Source organism: Oreochromis aureus, linkage group 7 (genome assembly GCF_013358895.1).
Source record: "Oreochromis aureus strain Israel breed Guangdong linkage group 7, ZZ_aureus, whole genome shotgun sequence".
NCBI lineage: Eukaryota > Metazoa > Chordata > Actinopteri > Cichliformes > Cichlidae > Oreochromis > Oreochromis aureus.
Window position 1 is genome coordinate 22,804,788 of NC_052948.1, and position 24,748 is coordinate 22,829,535.

General features: G+C 38.5%; 1 protein-coding gene across 2 annotated transcripts; it reads right to left on the reverse strand.

The window, feature by feature from the left end:
• On the reverse strand, positions 1–24,345 carry zgc:113516 (uncharacterized protein LOC541449 homolog). 2 transcript variants are annotated; one of them, XM_031731830.2, is made up of 9 exons: positions 24,252–24,345; positions 23,795–23,968; positions 19,213–19,475; positions 17,438–17,590; positions 12,267–12,415; positions 11,767–11,850; positions 10,434–10,594; positions 7,893–7,966; positions 1–579 (listed from the first exon to the last, which is right to left on the reverse strand). In XM_031731830.2, the coding sequence occupies exons 2-9, from the start codon at positions 23,933–23,935 to the stop codon at positions 510–512; spliced, it is 1,095 nt and encodes a 364-aa protein (XP_031587690.1). In that variant the 5' UTR covers positions 23,936–23,968; positions 24,252–24,345; the 3' UTR covers positions 1–509. The 2 variants fall into 2 exon arrangements, with proteins under 2 accessions (XP_031587690.1, XP_039471470.1); XM_039615536.1 differs by having other exon boundaries at positions 23,795–23,927; positions 24,252–24,338.
• Positions 24,346–24,748: the final 403 nt, after the last annotated feature.

A 24,748-nucleotide genomic window follows, 5' to 3' on the forward strand; every position in this document is an offset into this window, starting at 1 on the left:
TTTTCTTTTAAATTTTCATTTTATGGCAACATTAACGAACACCCTGTAAGTCACACATGATAGTTTTACAGCAGAGAAACATTAAAATAATGCCCTTGCTACAGTAAATAAGTTGAAATGAAAGCTTGTTTTCCACCAGAGCTGTGGTACACACTGAATAAGCCTGCAAATAACCCTCTTATGTGTTTTATGATCAAGCTCAATTTTTGTGGCTTTATGTGACTCGGCTAAATGTGGGAACAATTAATTCATTTCTGGCATGAGCCTCTTCTCGATTTGCCAAATCGGCTTATCGGCATACTGACTGTGGTAAAACAAATATTTTAAAAATCACAGTGATAGCAAAACATATTAACTCACACTATACAGCCTGAAATAACAAACAATGGGGAGCACTTTTATAAGGCTTTATAAGGTTATTCTATGCTTTTCCATTTCCACCATCTGACATATGGACCACATCACTTGACACAAGAAACATAACTTTTCTGCAAAAGTAGAGGCATTAATTAGTTCACTGCCAGTCCAAAGTATTCCTCTTTTTTCTCAAAATAGTAGTTGAGTCGTGCAGTGGCATATCTGAAAAAACAGCAGGAGACAGAAAACACATGATTAGATAACAGAAAAAAATCTTACACACTATACAAAAACTAAATGGGCCTTAAAGACTGTACTGTTGTACATTGATCTGTTGGCTGGAAAGTCACATTGCCTAAGGGTGGCATGTGTCAACATTAGATCCAATGTGCTCAGGCAGGTATGTCAAATAACTGAGACTTGTCCGTTTCTATATATGACGAGTCAAGCATATATGACTCATGGCAAATTTTGTCTTAAGATCGCTCTTTACCGTAGCTGTATGTTTTACTAAGTAACTTTGCTGGTGTTTCACAAAAAATAAATCTAAATATAGTCTCTCCACTTGTATGGTTTACATGATAAGAAAAATTTACCCATTTGTACAGTGCTTTAATATTAGACACAGTACTTTCCAATTACAGACACACCCATGAAACATCAGGGACAATTTGGAATTCATATTGACAAACTGGGAGTGAAAAGACTCGTCGTACTATTGACAATACCCATCATGACATCATGGCACAATGGAAACCTTGTTTATACCTGTGAACCACTGGCTTTGACAGAAAAACAGCATCTAAAAGGTGTCTGAGAGGCTACAGTTCCACAATTCAACTCAACAAGACAGTTTTATTTGACCCTACTTGCCTGTAGTAAACATATAATATTCATAATATTATTAACATTCTTTGGTTGAAGCCTCTTTGACATATTGGCAACTTGCAAACTGTTTAATCACTTGAAACATACTTGTAATGTAAAATCATTATTCAAGATGCAGTGTATATGTCCAGAGGGGCAAAACTACAGACATTTTCCACGTAATTCTATAAATGTGTAATTTAATTATTATATAATTATTACATTTATATAATATATGATATATTAAATATAATATTCTAATACAGATTATAATAAATAAGATTATATACTAAATATAATTATAGATTCTTTTAAAAAGATTATGTGGTAAAAGCTGAATAACTGATTCAACTTCTTACTCAACTGAAAAAGTACAGTCCATGAAATGTGCTCCAAACATAAAAGTAAAAAGTACATAATAATAATAATAAAAATAATAATGGATTGCATTTATATAGTGCTTTTCGAGACCCTCAAAGCGCTTTACAATTCAACTATTCATTCATGACAATACAAACAGTATTTACAAGACTTTGCTAAATACTTTGTATTGAAGTCTTTTTGAGTTTGATGCTACAAGCTTGGCAGAACCTCTGAAACTCCATCAGGTTGGATGGGTTGCATCAGTGAACAGCCATTTTCATATTTTTTCAGCATTGGGTTCCGGTCTGGGCTCTGGCTAGGTAACTCAAGGGCATTCGCTGAGTGGTCCTGAGGTCACACACTTGTTATCATGGCAGCAGGCTTAGGGTCATTGTCCTGTTGGAAGATGAACTTTCACCCCTGCCACAGGTCTAGAGCACTGTGGACCAGGTCATCATCAAAGATGTGTCATTACATTGCTATATATTTATCTTTCCCTTGACCCTGACTAGACGGTGTCCCTGCTGGCATTCAGGACAAACAGTTCAATATTTGTTTTATGATCTGAGAATCTGTTAGGTACCTTTTAGCAAACTGTATGCAGGCTGTCATGTTCCTTTTACTGAGGAGTGGCTTCTGCCTGGCCACTCTGCTATACAGGGCTGATTGGTGGGGCGGTGCTGAAATCATTGTCCTGAATTGGTTTGCACTCTGACATGGACTGTCAGCTTTGGGACCTTATATAGAAAAGTGTACGCCTTTCCAAATCATGTCTAAACAACTGAATTTACCACAGGTAGACTCAAATCAAGCTGCAAACAGGATACGTACCTGTTTTGTGTGTCATGGCAAAAGTTGTGAATACATATGCACATGTTATATTTTTGTTTTTACATTTAATTAAATGCAACAATATCAAGTAAACATTTTTCACTTTGTCAATAAGGGATATTGTGTGTAGAACTTTGAGTTGAAAAATGAACTGAATCCATTTTGGTTCACGGCTGTAACAAAATGAGACAGACGTGGATCAGGTGAAGTGCTGTGACTGCTGTAATGCACTGTAAATTCTTATTCTAATGAATATCTCAAACATCTGTTATGTAGAACAGAAACAGAGAAAAACAAAGGGAAATAAAAAAAGAGGAAGTTCTAATTGTGGTTACCTACATTGTAAATGGCAGGTTCTGCCTCTACATTTAAACAGAAAAATGAATATAATCAGGGGTTAAAGTGGGATTCAGCAGGAGTGGGGATCCTGAGATTAGCTGGGCTGAGTGAATCTAATCAGCACCATCAGACTAAGCTGACTTTGATATCTGCTGCTCCTGATGTAACCTAACATTGACCATGAACATGGCAGCCAACTGCATTAGTCCAACTCTTGAAACCTCACCACAGCACTGCAAACTAACCTGTTTGGCCTGCCTAGCATGTTCACTGAACCTTTGAATAACAGACAGTTATTCAAACATTTTACAATTTGTGTTGTAAAAAGTTTCACAGTGTGAAAAAACACAACTTGATATTGTGTACAGATCAGATATATTCACAAAATGAAAGTGGACATTACTTGTAGGCTTTAAATTTCCAGTTTATCAGGTTTCACTGACTAGTCCTTAGCTTTAACAGAAATCTGTCTTCTACTCTCTTGTCCTGTCTTTGTCAGCCTTGTCTTTCTCCATCTCTGACTTGGCTTCTCTCACACTCTTTTCTCTCCCTGCGAAATACAGCAGCTGCACGTTTAGCTAGCAGACATGCTCTGAGACAAATTGCATGATATTAGCTCAGCTGAAATTAGCTGCCACTTTACTCACTTTATGCTCCCTTTATGCTCATTTCTCTTCTATAGTCTAGCTAGAAGCTGATATGTAGTGATCACATCTACATTGAAGATTCTGTTCTGGATCACTGCAGCCCACTTTGACCCCTGTCTTTTGTCCTGCCTACTCCATCATTTGAAAATATATGAGTATAAAGTAGAGGTATTTCTGTTCAATTGTAGGGAGTAAAACTCAAAAGTAAGTAAAGTACACATACCTAGAAGTTCTACAGAAGTCCAAAAACAAAGTAGTTGTACTTTGTTGCTTCCCACCTCTGTATATATCTGTGGCCATAATGTATTTTTCACTGTTCGCTACTGGCCGCTCTTTCTGTCTGGCTTATAGGTGGGTACTGTTTTTTTGTTTGTCAATCTTGCATAACAATAGCATCAAGACACTCAAATGAAGCAATGAGTCTGAAAGCTGTGCCAAAGCTTCAGCGCATCTCAGAACTTAACAGCAAGAGAAGTGGTTTTGTGTTTGTTCAAACCGTATTATCGAACGCCTCAATAAATCTGATGTCTGAGTACGCTGTTGCCCTTGGCCATTATACTATACCCTTTGAAATAAAGTGAAGTTTCAAAAGCACAGAAAATGGAGGCACAGAGAGGAGTTTGTCATTTAATCAGTGCTTTCACTGAACTCCTCAATGCCAAATCAGTTTTCAAGCTCTTGTGTTGTGAGACAAAACGATAATTTAGTCACATGCCTTTTAGTTATTCTTTCCCACCTGCATCTCTGGGTAAAGCTACACTCTAATTATTGTGTCAAAGCCTGGCTTTTTTTGTCTGCTTTTGTTCATCATTTTCTCCTTTCTTTTGGTTTTTGCTTTGCTGAAGGCTGACCTTTAGATTTACCAGTAGATGTTTGATAGAGATAGGTGGTACACTGTGTGTATAACCTTTGCCACTGCAAAAAAAAAAAAAATAAAAAAAAAAAAAAAAAATGAAAAGAAAAGAAAAGAAAGAAAAAAAATTAATAATAAAATTTGGGGGAGTAGAAATCATTGGCGGAGGCCAGCAGACAATTTTCACTTCGCTCGCTGTGGTTTGGCGAGCCTCAACAGGCGTTTTCTCTGGACAGACTTAATTTCAAGCAAGTCGTGCTACAGTTGATAACTGACACTTCTTTCATTTACTCAGACAGCAGAATGAAGCCTCCCTTATCCTTATTGGTCCAGAAAAGTAAAGTGTTTGCTCATCATTTTCATTTTCATATTTTCATAATGACCCACTAGAATCAGATTCTGCTGACTGCTATAGCAGCATTTTCTGTATACAGGAGGTGGGGGAGGTAGAGCTGTTGTACAGCTATGAACAAGTTGCTTTCCACACAAGTTTGGATGCTGTATAAACTGCGAATGGAATCAGAACATGACTTTCATATATTATGTGGTGAAATACAGCTAATTTAGAATTAGCAGTTAGCATGCTCCCTGTGGGGTGGCACCACTAAACCCTGCTGCCCAGTGTATGTTAATGACTAGGTTATGTTTTGGATGCCAGTAACACAACTGCTGGAACACGCTCAAGTTGTAACGCAGGCATGTTCATCACTACTTTTAGCAAATCTGTTGGAAACCCACGGGACATGTAGTTTCGATAACCTAATGTTTCCCCATTCTTACTTGATGTTTCACACGACACAAAAAGTTTTCGGTGGGTAACACGTAACTGCACAGCGCTGAATGGGAATGGATTCCCATTCATTTCCTATGGCATGATATGTTAGATGGCAGCGTATGTTGCTCTAGCCCTCCAGTTGTGGTCACCCCACCAAATTCAGTTCAGTGGGTCATTGAATGGGTCGTTCAGTGGGTCGCTCAGTGGGCCATTCAGGGGGTCATTCATTCAGTGGGGGGAGGGGGTGGGGGGGGGTAGTGGATTTCCATTCATTTCCTATAGCGGTCCTGAACTTATTTTTTGTGAAAAGGATTGGGAAACAAATGCAATGTCAACCTTGTTTTTTTCTCTGCTATTCTTTGAATGCACTCATTTCACTGGATGTGTGTAAATGAAAATTATGTGAATCTGAAAAATCCAGCAAGATCAGACACACAGACTGACCGAATACCTGAACACTAATTGCTCTCTTATTGAATCGCTTACCATTCCTATACAAAACATTCCTCAATAAAGAATTCCAGGCAGCAGCTTCTTGTTTTTATCCACACTTATGAGTTTTTTCCCAACAAAATCCAGTAAAGAAAAATCAAGTCAATAAAAAATCAGCGTTATTTTTCAATTTACACACACACACACACACACACACACACACACACACACACACACACACACACACACACACACACACACACACACACACACACACACACACACTCCAGTAGTTTATGCTATTAATGTAATTGCCTATTACACCCTCCACAGGTAGAATCTATTTGAGGACACCCTCCTATAAGAACAGCAAGTTTCACAGACAATCCCCTTTATCCCTATTTTTATTAAGGGTGACACCTAAGACTAGCATACTTAATGTTTATCTTCATCAGAAATGAATGGAGGCTTTTTTATATTTAGCAAGAGTAGGGGAAAATGATCTCCTGCCAATGCAGGTATTCCATTTCACAATGTGCTTTTGTGCACAATTCCCTCAATTTTGTAGTCAAGCTATTCCAAACAGTGGGCCTCCTCCTTGTTCATTTCCTTATAATAATGTCTTTGTCAAATAACAGCTCGCCTTGCCAGCACGTCCACAAATCTAGACCGCTGACTTGCAGACACTTTCAACACATGAATAAAATCATATAAGAAAAGTAAATATGGATGGTAAAAGGAGGGCGGGTTTGCGTTCCCCTTGTGGCTCCCTATTGTCACATCTACATCTGGGTCTGGTTAGAGCACAAGGCCTGGGTGACGCCTGTCACTCGTTGGGAAGTTATTGGAGATTTGGCTCAGGGGGATAGCAGTGGGAGAAATTACACACACACACACACAGACACAGACAAGTATGCACACCCATGCAACAGCTCAAGGTTTAAATAGTTTCTTATCTTTTTCTTCTTGAAGAACAAAACTCATTGTACAAAAATTGCACAATTACTGAGGCTGTCTGTCGTGTGTACGTCTGCACTAAGGCAAAGTTTATCTACGTCTGAATGTAATAATGTTGTCACTTTAACAGATGGATGAAGCCAGCGACGTTATGTATCTCTTGCCTGAAAGGGGGGCTTAAGTGTATGAATGTGTCTTGCATGATAGGGATGGGCGTGGAGCAGAGGTTAGCTAGGTAGTAGCCTCCTGCTTTTAAACATTAGACTTGGTTCTCCATTGTTGTTGTTGCTCTCAGAGCTCATTTCAGTTTAACCCTCCAGTTAAAGAAAGGTAACCCAACCCTCACCATCCACTTTAGGACAACCTCAGCCGGTAGCTTAAAGGAGTAGATGTTCAGCAGGCACATGTGGCCCAGCCGGGGATGAGAGATGTATATGTAAGGCAGGAACGACGGCACTGGAACAATAGTGCCTCTGTGCCTCAGCACCCCTCTGGATCACATTTCCTCCAAGGTCTAGATTGAAATGAGGTGGGGGCCCTGTCGCTGATCTTGCAAGCGAGTAGAAAAAGCCACACAGAGGGGAGGGTGCCGTGTGTCAATAGTGATTAGGATCATGATCACAACTGTTGTGGGTGTGGGGCATGCAGAAAAAGGAGAAAGGCAGAAAAAAAGTGGGGGTTGAGGGAAACATTTTGCCCTCCTGAACTGTCTGAGTGCTGCTGCTGGTGAGGAATGTCTCCTGGACTTGTTTAAGATAACTAGTCCTCAATGGTGATCACTGTTAAAAATAAAAGACGTTGGTTTTGATCTCCTTTGAAAGTCTTTGTGAAAACCGAGGCTTTCATCTTATGATGTTGCGGTTTATCAGTGAAGAAAAGCAGAGAATTTCATGTGTAAATATTTTGTCTGTGACATGAAGAGTAGAAGAAGTGTGTTTGTCCCGCCTGTTTTTTATGCCAGATTTTAAATACACAAAGACTTGGAGCATTGGGGGGGAGAATGAAATATTTCTATATTCTAGGCTTAGTTTTCTAAACCGTTTTTTTTTTTTTGCAATTTCTCTGCCAACAAATTCTTTGTCATTCCTTTCTAATGAAGATCCTGCTTGTCTAAACATTGCACTAATATACCGAGAGCCTGAATTCAATGTCCTATAAATATTTTTCTTTTTCAGAGTATTTCAAGTGATGGATGATGACATTAAGTGTTGAAAAAAAAAACTGCAGTGAAGTAATAATTCTTATTTGCGGTTACATGGGTTCCTTTATTAAACATTTACTGAGAGTGTTTTAATGTGAAGGTGTCACTTAACATAATTAGAACATCAGTTTAAATACTAATGAACTCAACATGTTTTTGATGGATGGGACATCTCACCCAGGACATTTTATGAAACTTGAGCATTGTTTATGCAGAGTGATACTTTGAGTTGTGGGAGTTTTAAATGTCTTTGTCAGACGTTGGACAAACCTTTGGAAGTCAAAGTCAATCGAGGAGAAACGTGATTGCAGGATGGCCCAAAGACCCCAGAGGAAGTTGGATGCCTGGTGGAAGTAAAAAAAAATTAATTAAGTAAAGTTTCAAAAAGCGTAACACTGGTTCATATTCGTGTCTGAGCTGATTTGGTGCTACTTTTTAGGTATTTTACAAAACTGTAGAATTTAAATTGATTTTACACGGAGCCAGTGTATAAAAAATAAAAAGATTGAATATTGAAAAAAGAAGAACATTGCAATATCATAGGAAAATGGAAAAATAACTGAAGGACTGTACCGTTTAACAAAATACAGTTATCTGTTGTACTGCCTACATGTGGTATTAAAGCTCACACGGTCAGTACAATATTGGACTCTGTCATCAAAGGAATGACAACATGACAGCATAATGTGACCACAATGAGATTCTCAAACGCCCTTTTGAAACAACTAAGTTTCAAAAGCATAATTCTTTGCCTCCTACACAGAGGCCACAGTGAGGTCAAATGTTATGCCTTGCTCAGGAACACTTCAGTAGGGTGTGCTCACTGAGCCAATGAACTGAAGGAATCTCTTTGAATGACAGGCTCATTAAGAACACACAGCCAGTCGCAGGAGAAGTGTAAAACTGCGCATTGTGTTTGCAGTGCAGAATTGCAGGTGCTGCATTTTTATGTTCTTGCAACATTCCCCTTTGCCATAGCGCACAACTGTGAAAACACACTTCAGTGACCTCCAGTTGTCATGTTTTAACTGCTCCCATAACTGCTGCCGCTGCTCCCGCTGCATGCCAGTTGCACGCTGCTTAGTCAGAATGACAAACCTCTGTATTGAATGGTTCCCTCCTTAATGGTTTTGCTCACTTAGTCTTGCAGACTTCCATGCCTCCATAAATTTCTGTTGTTCTCCACCCTTATTGTAAATCTTCATGGTAAGGCCACTAATAGCAAGTCTTAATAAGATCCAGAAGGGCCTCTGTTCTGTGGCCCAGTGATATAATCACATTTTTATTTGATAATCAAATAAAGGGTGGAATGAAATACTTGAAGAGCAATGTGCGGTTTCCCTTGGCTTTTCTCCTTCGCCCTGGCAGATTTTCATCTCTAATCTCTGTCCTTAGTTGGAGATGGAGATTGAGCGTGTTTCCATTATGATTAATAACTGCTCTCCATTAAGAAAGCATTAATCTAACACTAAGCAGAGACTATCGGTGACAGGGAGCCATTGAGAAAAACGGAGATGATAAATGTGTGGGAAGAGTGACATCATCAAGCCACAGGCTTCAGCTTCAACATCATGGGGGATCCCTGCGGAGGAGAGGACGAATTGTAAGGACCCCACTGCGTCTTGGCACAGTTTGCCAGGATTAAGATGGGAAGGAGGCAGCTTCACGCCGCAGAGCTCTGGCAACTGGCCAGGCATCATCGATGCCACACAGTGCAGGATGGCTTCCCTCAATTCCTACAGTGTCACTTTTTGTCTATATTATAAACTACGGAGCGTGCTATTATTTTAACATACTGTTAATTCACCAGTTTACCAAGTTATATTAAGGTGATACAAACTGATAAACTTGTAATTGATTTCATTAAAGGCAGACGTAATCAATTTATTTAATTGTGATGCGGCTATTTGTAAATATTTTTAAGCAGAAACATATCAGTATTCTGCCCTGTATGCTTCATTTTGACACACAGCTTGTCAAAGCGAGTTGAGCTGGAAACTTGGCTTGTTAAGCGTCAGTGATCAATTTCTCCTACTACCCTCAAGAGTCTGCCTCGGTTTGTTGCAGAAAATCTGATTTCAATCAACGTGATATTATCACTTCTATCACTCAGTTCCAGGCTATATTCTACCCCTTATACGCACACACACACACACACACACACACACACACACACACACACACACACACACACACACACACACACATTTCCCTTTCGGGTTTTTTGGCAGAAGCACAAGTTATTTTAAAAAGTAATATGCCTTCTCATCAATTCTGTGCTATTTCAAGAGACATTTACACCACCCCAAAATTGGTTGGACAATTCTGCATATTGTGTTGAGCTATGAAAGCACTTTTAGACAGATAGTCCAGCACCACTTGAGCCACCAAAGAATGAAAATTGTGGTCATAAGAAAAATAATTTTGGCTGCTGTGTTTCATTTTTCCCTGCGGTAGTTTCTAATCAACTCAGATGGAGTCCATCAAAGTTTGAACAGTGGTGGGTCAGCTGTGGATGGTTTGGTTTTCTTTGGGTTGGGGGGCGAGCGCTGGAAAAGTAAATTGTTAAAATATGATGGTGAGGTGTTGCCACCCCGCCATTCCAGAGCTCTGCAGACATATGGATGTTGTTGAAATGCATACACTAATCTCATAATATTGAGATATTCGAGTCCCTCCAAGAGCAAAACCTAAGAAAAGGAAATAACTGTTGAGAGATTTGTCACTTTCCAAAGTCTTTCCAAAGAGCTGAGGCACTACATAATGATATATTTCAACATTTCAACAAAGTCAGTGGGAGCAGACACTTACAAGAGAGAATTTGCAGACTTGAATGTAGAGCTGCGTAACTTCTGCCTCCGTGACTGTGACCTCACGTCCTGTGCTGTGCTTGTAACTCTCCAGATAGGCCATCAGCCAGTCCCTCTGCAGCTCCCAGCTCGGGTAGAGGTTGTAGTTAACATCATTCACACCTGAAATGCGACACATATATACGTGCACATTAGTGGAACTACCGCCGGTGCTAAAATTCAACACAATGCCTAAAATAACTGTTTGTTTTGAAGACGTGCCAGTGAACTATATCTACTCTGAGTGGAGCAACAGCTCTTTGGTCAACACTTGTCAGATCCACTCAAGCAGTGTGAAACGTTTGCTCCAAATGGACAAGTTATAAGAAAGCAGCATGGAAACTGGATGACAACATGCTGACAACAATATGTTGAAATTTAGTGGATAACATGTTATCCACTAAATTTCAGAGAAAGTATTGTGCTTTTTGCTGCACTGCATTTATTTGACAAGTCTACCTTAAACAAAAAAAACGTGATTTACATAAAATGTTGTGAAGTGTAAATAAGCACCCTGTCAATTAGACAAATTGACTTCTACATACATCAGCAATAGTATAACATCTGGGTTTTGATTAGAAGTACATTGTACAGACAATAATGAAACGCTTTATTTCAGCTAGACTGGTTTTTCATGTTGCCAGTATAAAAGCTTCCATACATAAACTATTACGTTCAAATGTCTGCAAGACAGTTGTATCATTCAAGACCATGCCATCGGCTAATTTTCAAACTTTGCTTGAGGTATAATCAGGATTAAAAAAAGCAAAGAACACAATAAAAAGTTGTAATATTTGTTTCTTTGAATAAAAGGTGCAGTATCTTTCATTCCAGCATGTGATTCGTGTGGAGAATGTCTGCCCCTTCCAGTCTGCCCCTTCTTGCATAAGACTGTCAGACATAACTTCAGCTGCTATCATTGAGAATTGTGGATAATTTGCAAGTTATGACTTGAAAGCTGAATAATCTAAAATTACTGCATTGATGATTGTTCGGACAGTCCTTGTCGAGCTTTGCTCTTACACAGCTGGTCCGTCAAAGCCACTTTTATCACTGTGCAGAATACATACTGAATGCAGCAGTTTTTCTGAGCAGTGTCACAAGAAGGAGATTGTTTCACAGCACATTATATCAGACACATAACATGATGTAGTCAGAGAAAACACAACGTTGAAAATATCACATCCTGTATTTACAATATTTACTGCAGTCATATATTCCACATTAAGGAATCTTATATGTCCTGGCTGTGAAAAAGATTTGGGGGTAAATTGATGCTATTTTGAAAGACCCACCAGCAAATTCGTTGAAGTGATTGCCGATATCGAAGGCCTGGTAGTTATAATCGGCATATTCGTAGTCAATGAATTTCACCATTCCTGATGGATGTAGGAGAAAAAAAGCAACAGCAGTTACTAGGACAACATGATAAACACATTTCAGCTATAGATGTACAACTGATGAGCCTTCGTGTTTTTATGGAAAGTAGAGGAACCTTGTGGGAGTCAAAGGAGCAGGGAGTCTCTTTTGCTGAACATTAGCCTGGGCAATATTTAAAAAAAGAATATTTAAAAAAAAATTATAACAGAATAACTTCAAATAAGGTAAGATATTAAATAAGGGACAATGCATTTTCAGTAATGTGAATATTGCCACACATTCATCTATTTTAGCATTAGCTTCAGAAGCACTGCCACTCTTCAGCTAGAATTAAGTTAGCTTAGCATTAGGCCTTCTTTTGTTTGTTACTGCTTTCAGGTTGATAAAATTCTAAAAACCAAAGAATTTTCCTCACCCTCTTTTTCGTTGTAGATGATGTTCTTTGTCAGGAGGTCGTTGTGGCAGAGGACAGTTGGCGAGTCAATCTGAGAGAGGTGTCTCTTCAGCGACTCCATTTCCTGTGACAAAGTCTTAAAGCTGGGCAACTTTTGTAGATCTGCAGAACTGCAAGAGGTAAAACGTTGAAATTATTCATTTTTTATGATGGAAAAGGGCTCTTTTTTCCCATGAATGAGTGATGTCTTTAACTCTGGCAAGTAGGTAAAGAAGCGTAGTAAGTTGAACACCCAAAGTCATAAACGCTGTGTGATGTTTTACACCAAATACTGTAAAAAAGAACTTCGGCATTTAGTTTTAATCACTGAAGTTGAAAAATACTTTGATTTCCATTTAGAAATACAACCCTCCCAATTCATCTGATGTATAATTGGGTAAAAATGCTCACAGTCTGACAATAACACACTTTTATTCAACTCACTTTAGCACATGTCCTTGTACATTCTGCTACTGGGATAGTCTAGCATGGGAGGAGTCTTTCTCCTTAAAAAATGCAATCGAGTGAAAATCAGAGAAAAGACATGCTTAGCTATTATATGAGATGTTTTAAGTGCTTTGTCTGCCTTTATAAAGTGGTACTGTTATTCTTTTTTTGTTAGAGCTAAGTCAATGGTTCTCTAGTGTTTTAGGTTTACTCATTTGCTTAACAAGCAAAAGAGCCCCAGTTTAACACTGGGAGGAGACACAAAATCAACTTGGGGTTGTCTCAAGAAGGGCATCCGGTTTATGAAAATAAATCTGTCTTATCAAACATGAAGGAAGCATGGATCGGGCTAGGTTAAGTAGTGATTCTAAATTGACCATAGGTGTGAATATGAGTGCGAATGGTCGCCTATTTCTATGTGTTAACACTGCAACAGACTGGCGTCCAGGGTGCAACCTTGCATCTCATCCCATGATGGCTGAGATGGCCTCCAGCCCTCCTGCAGGCCTGACTTAAATAGCGGAAGAAAATGGATAGATGGAAGTTGTCTATGGGATTGTTTTTTCCCAATGAAAATCGGAACTAAACTTGTATAAGAGTCTTCCGTACACTTGGTAAGAGGAGCAAGAGAGTTTGAGACAAGAAAGTAGAACTTGTTTGTAAACTGACACGGTTCAGCAAGCCTCGCTGAGAGGTCACATGCCTTGTTTTCACTCTCTTGATTATTCAATCTATCAAAGACGGCACTAATGTCCTTGGACGTCAGTGCAAAATGCACCTGGAAGAAATGCTGTGCAAGCATCCGTCTCCTAATTAATTTTTGTGTTTCCTTTCCAGTCCCCACGACTGCCACGGCAAGAGGGTACTTTAAACAGTGTAATTTAAACACTACCTATTTATTCGAAAAGGGAACAAACAGATGCTCCGGTATTATACACACTTGGAGACATAATTTAGTGAGGCCTGCAAGGAACGCACAATAAAAGCAGAGGAGGATGAGCCTTGTTTATAGTGTTTATAGCCGCGGCACAGAGGCTCTGCTGTCTACATGTCCTCCACTACACAACAAGTCACTTTGTATGTTATCTTCTCTGCTCTGTTCAGTCAGTCTCGCTTCTCTCTGAGATAAATACATGGATTGAATAAAAAGAGGTTGCAATCTAAATTGTAACGTGCGTACCTGCAAGCAAGTGTGGCACATGCAGTATTTTAAAATACCAACTTCCTGGTTACAAGATCTTTGATAAAATAACTAAGATTTATTTTACTTTATTTTCAAGCATCAGTGTACAAATGATTTACATTTTGACACCAAACTGCCTTTTTTTAAAAAAGATATAGGCCCAGAATAGAGCACTCGATTCACAGCTACTTGCCGGTGACAGCTTTATTTAAAATCGACCCCCTCTGACATGCATAATTTATCTATCTCCTCTCTAATATGAAATAAAACATGCAGTTGAATGGTGAATCACCCTGATTCCTTTTCAACCAACCCATTCCTTTAACCTAACAACCCGACGTTCACATAGGAACCCACGATTACTTGGAATCAAAAGCTAAATGAAAGACTTACATTGACTTTAAATGGAAACCTGTCGTCTTGCCATCAGATCTTTTCCTCTCTCTTTTCTGTCCTTTTCATGAAAAACAGTGCGTCAAGTACATTCGCCTCCTGCTCCCTGTCAAGTCTCTGTAAGGTAATTAGTGGAATTTCCTCCTCTGGCGCTTCATTATCAATGTGCCTTATTTACATATGATTTCAAACACCAGCCGAGCACTGCAGATTTTTTTTTTCTTTTTCGTCTTTTTTCTCCCCCACTCTTTCTCTTTTTGCAGTTTTATGCAATTTGTAGGAGTGCAAACGGGAGACGTAGCAGGGGGGCTTTGGAAGAAAAAGAGGTTGCACTCTTGCTTTCCATTGCCTTTCTTTCTTTTCTCTCCCAGCTCTGACTTCTACTGTGCTCCCTCTCTCTGAACCTTGCAGCTGCTGCAGCCTCTTTTGCGCTCCCCCTTCCCTCGTCTCCTTCGCTTCTCCTTCTGTCGATCTGTCTCTCTCCCCCTCTCTCTCCCTCTGCACAGCGGGTGGCTTGAGAGCTGAAGACCTCCTCTGCAGGTGCAGCCTCTTCCTGCTCTCTCTCTTTCTCTGCCTTTCTTTTACCATTTCCTCTGAATATCACATTCATATCAGCACTCATACAGTCTCAAGTACAAAAGTTTCTCTGATGCTTGTTTAAAACCCTTTTTTTGGTCTTTTCTTTTTCTGTCTCTGTGCCATGTTTTGCACGCAGTTTTCACACTCAAGAGACCAGTTAACGTGCAAACACACACACACACACACACACACACACACACACACACACACACACACACACACACACACAGAAGACATTAGGTAAGATTAAAATAACCCAATTTCTAATTTTTAGTATTTGACACCTCAGAGTCATTTGTAGTGTTCCTTCCATTATTTTATTTTCCCACACTGTTATGGTACATTTCCTAAATACTGATCATTCCAGGTAATTTTAAATTGCTCCGTATCTACTTGAGCGCGAGCTGCACAGCGCTGTCAAGTCTCAAAAATGTCTCACAATATAGCACCATCTATTGGGCCTGGAAATGTGGTGCAGTCTCCTATTGTATATTGCAGAGTGAGCCACATTCAGACATGCATTCACTGCTTTTAGTGGGTAAAATGGAAAAGCTCACAATGTTCTCAGTGTTCTCTTGAAAACTGAAGTTTAGCAGGATATGCATGCAACTTTAGCAAAAGTGAACTTTAAAAATGTTTCGGTGTGTGGAGCTGCAGGACTTAAATAGTAGGTTATTACTCCTTTGTGGCCTTAATTTTCAGTAGCAGAGAACCCATCCATGCATAATTTGGTGTCTTGTGTTAACACAATTTTTTTTATCTGTGCAGTTTGTGATAAAATAAATAAATAAATTTCAGCTTATCCTAGGGAGTTTAGAACTTACATTGTCATATTAGCTAGCTAGCTAGCAAAAAACCCCCAAACCCCAAAATGATGATGTTTAATTACGGATATTTTCTCTTATATCTCTATGAGACCTTTGCTTTTGTGAATCCTGGATGTTAAAAGTACCTCTTATCATAAAAGGCCCTCTGCTTCCAAGCCTCTACTTTATGGATGACTCATTCAGTTCCTACCTGCCTTGCACGCTAAAAGAAAAGTGACTAGAAACCTTGGGGCCTTCCAGGTTCTGTTTGCATGGACTTCCGACCCCTTTGCTGCAAACACAAATAAGGTTCAGCGTTTGACCGATAAGGGAGAGCCAAGAGTCTGTTTCTCTGTAGTGTCTTTGCCTGTAACCCCTCTTACCTCTCACCCCTTCACCCATGAGAGCTGTCAGTGGCAATGAGGCCACTCCCCCGCCTCATCTCTCTGACCAATGACAGCTCACAGTGATGGCTTCCATACACGTAAGGAGGGGTAAATGCCTGTTGCCCGTTAAGCCAGGCAACATTTGGATGGACAAGAGCATTTTAGGATGGTTTGAGCAATGTGAGAAAATGATAAGACATCAGCGAAAGAGCTGCTGCCTAAAAGATAAAACAGTTGAAAATGAAGCTGGTTTCTATCAAAGAGGACAGCACGATTAAACATCGGCGTGCCCTCCTGTCTCAAACTCATCAGGTATTTTGTTTTTTAAACATTGTATTTTCAGTATAGTAGGTAATCGACAGCCACACACACACACACACACACACACACATACACACACATTAAGCTGAAACCTTCCTGACAGGATGACTGACTAATCACAAGCCCCACCCCCTTAGTTACTGTTGTTACAGCTGTCAAGCTCTCAGCCCTTGTACTTTATACTTTATTATGATTACAGCAGTAGATTAATTGCTATAAGACATTGTTGTAATAACGGATGTCACATAAGCAACTAATTAAACGAATCAAGTCATCTCTGGTTTTCACCTCTCTTGATTTTTTACAAGAAATATAGAATTGCATATTAATGGTCCATTTATTGCTGGACACATCATTTCATGCTACATTTCTTAGCCTAACTAATAACTGCTAGTGACATTTTGGTGACCTCAAGCATTCGTGTGCGTCTGCTCCTGTACAGTCTGAAAACGATTTAGCCAGCAGCACTTCAGAGGTGTGTATTCCTATACTTAACTGAATTGGAAAATCTGAAAATGACTGCTGCTGTTACAGTACGTGTTTTACCTTTGAAGTGTTGTGCAGCTGCTGCATGATAGGTAACATTAATGTGTAGCTCTCCATATCAGTGAGTGAGAGAGTGTCTCATAATAATGTGACGGCTAATAGATTATTACTAGGATATATTAATAATGTCACTAATAATGTCCATATGGGAATGATACCTGCTGTCACCTGATGCCAAAGAACTACTTGAGTATATCTGTGAGATCTGATGTCATTTGGGGATTCGTCTTTTTCTCTAGCAACACAACAATACTTTGAATGACCCCACCAGGTGATCAACAACCAAGCCGTTCTCCAAGCATATTTCTTTGGCAAAACAAAAAGTGTAGTTTGCGTTTTTTTGGCAAAGCTACCGCCCATATGTTATTGCGTAGTGCAAATCTTCCTGTCTTTTTCCAGTGCAGCTGCTTAATGGGTCAATCACAAGTGGATGTATTGTAAAAATTATACATTTTATATTATATTGTGCTCTGTGGCTATCATGACTTGTACCTGCTTATGTACCACTGCCCAGCTGGACTGCTGCTGACACTGCTCTGCACTAGTTTGAGGAAATGAGACATTTTTGTCCACAGCACAGGTTCGACCGGCCGACCGGATTTTGGCTGGATCGAATGGATTTTTCCCATCTCTGCGGCGATCAATCTGCAGAGAGAAAACATTTTCTCAGATGAGCCTGGCTGACGCTGTTATTGCACAAACAATCATTATCAGAGCAGAAACACAACTCCCTCCACATTTAGTGCTCTTATCTTGTTCTTCTTTTCAAAAAATGGACCTTGTTGTGATTATGACCTTTTGACCATTTGAGCGCTCATTCTCAAGGCATCTTAATGGTGACATAAAGTTTTCTGGGTATCCCCCACACAGGGTATCAGGCAGAGCAAGTTGATTGATGTCTATTGTGGCCCTGGATGTGAAACCTTGGCTGGCTCTGTTGAGTTCTACTGTCCCGAATTGTGAATAATGATGACAGGCTGTTATCATGGGAATGATGAATATAATGGGGGCATGAACAAACATCATTGCTCAACATGAAACATGACTCTAATTACTAATAAGAAACTCCCACATTGGCACATATTAAATGAACTGTTTGGTTTGCATGTACACACCTGAACTCAAAAAGTGATGATGATGTACAATGATGGCTTCAAATGAAATGTCCAAAGTTAATTATTTCAATTAAAAATAAAAATATTTTTGAGTTACAAGTTTTCTGAAATTCATGATATGATGTGTAAATGAGGTCCTATGAATAAATATTCACTTTCTCAGAAAGAAAAGTTAAAGTTGCATAAAATTATGTAAAAAAATGTGCGTACTACATTTAATTCAGGAGATTTTGGATATCGCTCTTTATCACTCCACGAGTCCTGCCCAGACATGTGTTTTTGCTTCGTTTTTTTTAGCGCTAAATGTTGTCTTGATGCATGTTCAATCATCCAGGTAAGTAAATCCAAAAAAGTTGATTCTGTTCATCTGGACGTAGCATTCACTGACGATAGACTCCACTTGTGCTAAATGTTATACAAATCAGGCTCCAGATTATTGACTTTTGTGGGTGTAAGTGCTGCTGAAGCTCAAAATGTTGTTTTGTTTTTTTTTTGTTTTTTTTTCTAGTGTGTTTATTGAACCTTCTAACAAAATAATAATTAAAAAAATAATATTAATTTGTATATTTTAGTTTTGATTTCTGTCATATATGCCAGATCTGCCATTTTTTTGTTATTTCTTGCCTTAAAATTAAGTATGCAAAGTATCATATTTGATACACTTAGCTTTAAAGGGATAACAAATATCAACATTGAATATTTACAGTGGATAATTTTGTAAACCTTTTTGTACTAGTTTGAAAAAAAAGATTTGAAAAGAACATGTTGAGGCAAAAAAGCCAAAAATCTTCTATTCATATAAACTAATTAATAAACAAATAAACCTCCTGCCCATAGCATCTCACCTTACACTATGATATTAAATAATTACAAACCTACACAGTAGTTGTACTCAGGATATGAACTTTGCATAAATTTTTGCACAATAATCAGCATTGTCATTATTTTCTTTCATTTTTCTTAAATTAGGGCAGGTTTATTGTTAACTTGAATATACAGATTGTAAAGCTGTCTCCATTCACACACATTAAAATAGCAAAGAAATTCTAAAAATTATACAAATATAACTATATAATGTTTATCTGTGTGTGTGTGTGTGTGTGTGTGTGTGTGTGTGTGTGTGTGTGTGTGTGTGTGTGTTATTGCAGAGACCTGTAGATAGACGGCTGCCGAAGCAGCTTATCATCCAGCACGGTTCCTCTTACAAACTCGTAGCAGATGCCATTCTGGAAGCTGCAGTAAATTTCAGGACCACATCTGTGGGCGTGGAGGATCTGAAACATCTCCACCTCATGGTCCCTGTTCACGTAGAGCTCTGTCATTTTGCCATATAGTCGCACCAAGACACAACCAGGCTCCAGGAGAGAGCCCACGTAGCAGCCAATAAGCTGGTTGGTGATGCCTTCTGTGAACGTCTGGAATGAAAAGAAATCCAAAGGGCCATGAACAAGATAAATGCAGTTTTGGACAGATAGAACACAGCAAATGAAACATTTTGCTATACCATATTTTAGCATTCTGTATTGTCAAAAGAGCCCATAAAACCCAGGATGGTGGTTATCATAATTATACCATCACAACAAATCCTACTGTAAAAAAAAAGATAATAACATTTCACTACCATCTGTCAATACAGCAGGCAGTCATATAATTATTCTGTAACTATAACTTTAATTGGTTACTTTCCTTAAAACATCTACATTTATAACAATCTTGGAAAATCATACTATTCTTCATTAATTGTGAAGGTAAATAGCAGACAACTCGCAGACCCCAGTTTGGTTTCAGGATTCTGGATTACATTTTCAGTACCATATTGATTTACAGGCCACTAATTTACCGCTGTTATAGCTCATTTAAAAATTTCACTAACCTTCCATTAAATGCACATTATTGGAGAAAAGGGAAAAATATAACCACAGAAACAGAGCAAATTCACATCAGTACACTCAAAAAGAAACTAGAGAAAATACCTGTGTAATACAAAATTTAGAATGCATGTGAAAATCCTCTGTGACGTGTTGCCACATGAATACTTACATTTACAAATAGGTTACTCAAGTAACAGCTTTTTGTTAAAATGATTTTATCATAGCATACAAGTTTAGACAACCAACAGGTAGCAGCTAGATGAGACATAAGTCAAAGAATCATTTGTCAGAGGTCTTTTATATTAATTTTTCAGATGTTTATTTGCAAGATAATTCATGCTGGGTTCTGAATTAATCTATATCATGGACATCTACTGTAAAAGGACCTTGTGTCAAAGTTTCCAGTTTCTCTTTAGTTTTTTGTTTCAGCTTGTTCTTATCTTTGAGTAGAAGAGTATCTTGCAAAATATCATAAAGATTCATAAACTCTTGCTGATCAACTACAGGTCTTTCTTATTTTGTCTATACAATGAAGATGGCACATGTACTGTATGTCGTTTGAAGTGCGTGTAATTTAACAGAAATTTGAGAAATGTATATATTTACTGTATTACAAATATTGTCATGGTCCTGTTTTTTTTATTCGTGTGAGGGTTTTTTTAATCCTTTGTGAATATGTTTGAGTTAAGAGCTTTAGAGTTTTAGTTTTAATGTTTTCCCAAGAGTTTGAAGTTTTGATTGTTATCTGATAGGTTGAGTTTAGAATTGGTGATTATCCCTATTGCCTCACAGCAATAAGGTCCTGAGTTCATCTGGCCAGATGGTGGATTTGAACTCAGTACCTTGAGATCTGGAGTTTGGAAATCCTCCCCGAGTTTGTCTGGGTTCATTCTAGCTTCCTCCCACAGGCCAAAGACATAAAGTTAGTGGGGTTAGGTGAAATGGTGATTGGAAAATCTGTAACTGTGGATAGATTTTCCTAGTACAAAGTTTCTGTGTTGTGTTCTGATTCGTGATTTTGCTGTACTTTACTTTCTGTCTTTACTTTGAAGGTTTGATTTCTTTTGTGTCCTAGGTTAGTTTTGCTTCCTGTTTTCTCCCTGATTTCCTTGACTAGCTTCATTTTTGTGTGATTGTTTGCACCTGTGTCTTGTTACAAATCCCGTTTCCCATTTCCTAATCCTAATCTGTGTAACTAATCCTTTGTTCCCCCCAGTCTTTGTTGTAGCATCAGCTATGGTTTTACTTCATATGCTGCCCTGTCTGTTTTTATGTCTTTGCATTATTGTGTATTGTGTATTTTCCAGTTTCTGTTAATAGCATATATTAGAGTTCAAGATTTGGGTGATCACCCTTATACATGCTGGAAAATGAACACATCTTACAAGAATAGAGAGCAGGTGGAAGAGAACATGGAGCAGTGCTGGTATGGTTTGGCATGGTTTGATTTCTTTTGTGTCCAATAATGGTAACCAATATTCCATATTAATTTGGAATATTGGTTACCATTTTATCCAGTGTAAAATAACAAACAAAATTAAACTGGTATGCATACATCTTTGTTGTGTAGAGTCAATGCAACAACAGGTAGATGAATACATAGTTACAGACACAGCTGTATAAAGTATGGTGACATTGAAAATCCCACTTCTGGAACAGCTTCTATTCCTCAGTATGTGTACACAACAACACCGCAGAGACCACTGACTGCAACGGCTTTTTCTGACATTTGTTGTCATTCTGTGGTTTCTCAGTCTCTCAATTTCTGTCAAAGTCTCCAAGGCACTTTCTGAGCATCAGATGGGACCTGCACACAACACAGTTTTTCATCTAAATGGAAAATGAACAAACATGCCCACCTTGACATCTGACCCAGTATTTATATGGATGCAGGGCTGGTTTTCATTAAATTCTTTCTGCCTCTGTATCTTACATTTTCTTTTGTGCTGAATTTTTACAATTCATTTGAAAATCCCCCAAAATTTATTAAAAAAAAAAAATAAATAAAACACACGAGATAAATCTGCATGCTTTGATCTGCACTTCTTTTTGACATGAAATTTGCGTTCGCTTTAACATGTTTGTTTGGGTTTTTTTTTTTCAAATTCCAGGGATGCCTTTAAAATTCTACAAATGTGCTCTTGTTCCATCTTTGAAACACATTTTATCACACTTTCTACAAAAAATCTTATGTAAATCATTTAATGTGTATTTATCAGCCTTTATCTTGTTCTGTTAGTTTGTTATAAAATAGAAATGTTGAAGTTTTTTGGGGTCAAGAACAATAAAACCCAAAACAATGACAGTCATTTGAAAGGAGTGCTATGTATACTGGGTTAAAGCTCACATGTAACAGCAGAAGTTGTCTATCCATTCCTTGCCGAACACAATACACCATTAAAGGAGCCGCTGCAGTGCGAGAGCTGAAGAGAAACATCTACTCTTGTGTACATTACTGGACCTGGTGAGGATTGAGAGGTCATCCATCCAATGTGGGGTCACCTAACAAACATAAACCCTATTTCTCTGAAATATTGGACCTTGTGTTTGCACATGGGACCAGAATGGGATTATCCTGTTGTGAATAGACCCTTTGACAGCACTACTAAAAGAAATTTCCTAAAAGTCTACTTTTGTTGTCTAGTTACCTTGGGTTTCTTTTCATTTTGATGTGTGAAATGTGTCTTTCTACAGTTTACAGTACAGTGGAATATGGCGCCCAGCCAAAACAAGACACAACTTTATCACTATGTGTGAATTTCAATTTGATACTGCATTTATACTGCACTCTGTATTTTTTTTCATTCATCCATCCATTTTCTTAACCCCTTCAGTTCAGGGCCATGGGGTTTCAGAAGCCTATCTCAGCTGTTATAAGGTGAAGGACAGGATACATGCCGGTCAGGTCGCCTGTCTATCAAACAGTTAACACAGAGAGACAGACACTGATATTAGCACCTGCGGCCAATTTAGAATCTCCAATTAACCTAATAAGTATGTGTATTTTCTAATCCTGTCCATTCAGGTCACTCCTGAATGGGGTGAAAATCTTTCTCCTGTCATTCTGTCAGTGCCACTGTCTCCAAAACATACATCAGAGCAGGCCTCACTACTGTCTTGTAAATCTACCTTTTCACTCTTGCTGCTATCCTTCTCTCACAAAAAACCTCTGACACTTGTCTCCACCCACCCCCTCCTGCCTGTACTCTCTTCTCTACCTCACTGTCTGTTGCTTTGGGGGGGTTGACCCCAAATATTTAAACTCATCTACCTTCACTATCCCTGTTCCTTGCAGCTTCACCTTTCCACTTGACTCCATCTTATTCACACACATGTATTCTGTCTTGCGTCTACTGACTTTCATACCAGCACTGCTCCAGGTTCTCTTCCACCTGCTCCCTATTCTTATAAGATGTATTCATTTTTGCCATATAAAGGCAATACATTTAGATATAAATCATAGTTTATGCATACGTTTTATCACATGATGAATACAGGTTAAACAGACATGTGAAAATCAAAAGGTTTCCCAGGGCTATTAGACTACTCCTATAAAAGCAGATGTTTTCATTTTGCTGGTCTGGTGTGTTTAGGAGTATGTTAATGCAATGCCACAATCTTCCCAGGAGTGGATTTCCCAGCCAATTCATCCCAAGGTCAGACCATGCAACGCCCTGAGAAACTTTACAAAAAACAAAAGCTACGTCTCAGATGCTGCAAGCCCCAGTCAGCACGTTAAATTTGAAAGTTCATGAGAGTAAGATTAGAAATACAAATGAAAATGTATGAATTTCATGCTTTCTTAAAAAATAATAATCAGTCCTTGGTAATCCATACATTTAGAGATACAAACATTCACTTGCCTTCATTTGAATGTCTTGTGCCTTCCAGTTGGGACGAAGTCTGCTCAGAAGAGCCAGGATTCCTCTAGAAGGTTGATGTTCATCAATATAGACGTCCACATGGAGAAGCTGTTTTCCAGCACCAACAAGCCCACTGTCCATTTTCACCAATGCAAATGGATTATACTTTGAAAACTGACAAGGATTAAAGTAGTAAATATGAGTTTATGTCTAGACTTGGGCCAGTTTTGTTAAGTTTCAGCAAAGCCCAGTGCTACAGAGTGCAGGCAGAGTCAAAGTTAAATCTAAACCATCAAAAAGAAAAAAGGCAAAAAAAAAAAAAAAAAAAAAAAAAAAAAAAAAAAAGAAAAAAAGGAAAAAAAATTAAGGTCCATGCAAATTTCTTGATGAGTATGATGTAAAACTATCTAGTCAAGAGCAGTCTGGTATTTGCCAGCCACTGAAGCTGTCTACTTACGTGTCCAGTTATTCAGGAGTTTATCAGGGTCCAATGTTCCTGTGGGCATCTTCATCCCTTCTGCTGTAGTTTACATATTAACCACAGGAAGCTCCTGCTCTGCAGTATGCATTTGTTAAACACACGTCAATAAACCAAAGGCAAGTTTTTAAATATCAAATACAGATGGATCAAATAAGGACTCGAATAAGATTTACTGTAAGATGTAAGATGTAAAATAACCACTGCATGTAAAACTGTAATAAACACTTGAATTGAAAACTTTTTAAAAATGTATATTTGTGACATTTCTGTCCAAATTAAGCTCAGCATATACCAAATTAAGCTCTGCTTGCAGCCAGTTTCAGCACAACTTTTGATAACCAACCTCAGTGTTTTAACACGAAAACTGAACACACAGTAAACAGGGTTGCAAAATTTCCCCTGGCCTTACGCACAATTATTTTATTGAGCTCCATACAAGCTAAGAAATAGCCACATGCCCAAGAACAGGCAAA

Excerpts from the sequence above, each read along its gene's own strand:
- zgc:113516 (XM_031731830.2), bottom strand. The coding sequence starts at position 23,935 with ATGGACAGTGGGCTTGTTGGTGCTGGAAAACAGCTTCTCCATGTGGAC. Across the intron at positions 19,476-23,794 it reads CACAAGACATTCAAATGAAG|ACGTTCACAGAAGGCATCAC; the intron begins GCAAGTGAATGT and ends TTTTCATTCCAG. Across the intron at positions 7,967-10,433 it reads AAGTCTGCAAATTCTCTCTT|GCATCCAACTTCCTCTGGGG; the intron begins GTAAGTGTCTGC and ends TACTTCCACCAG.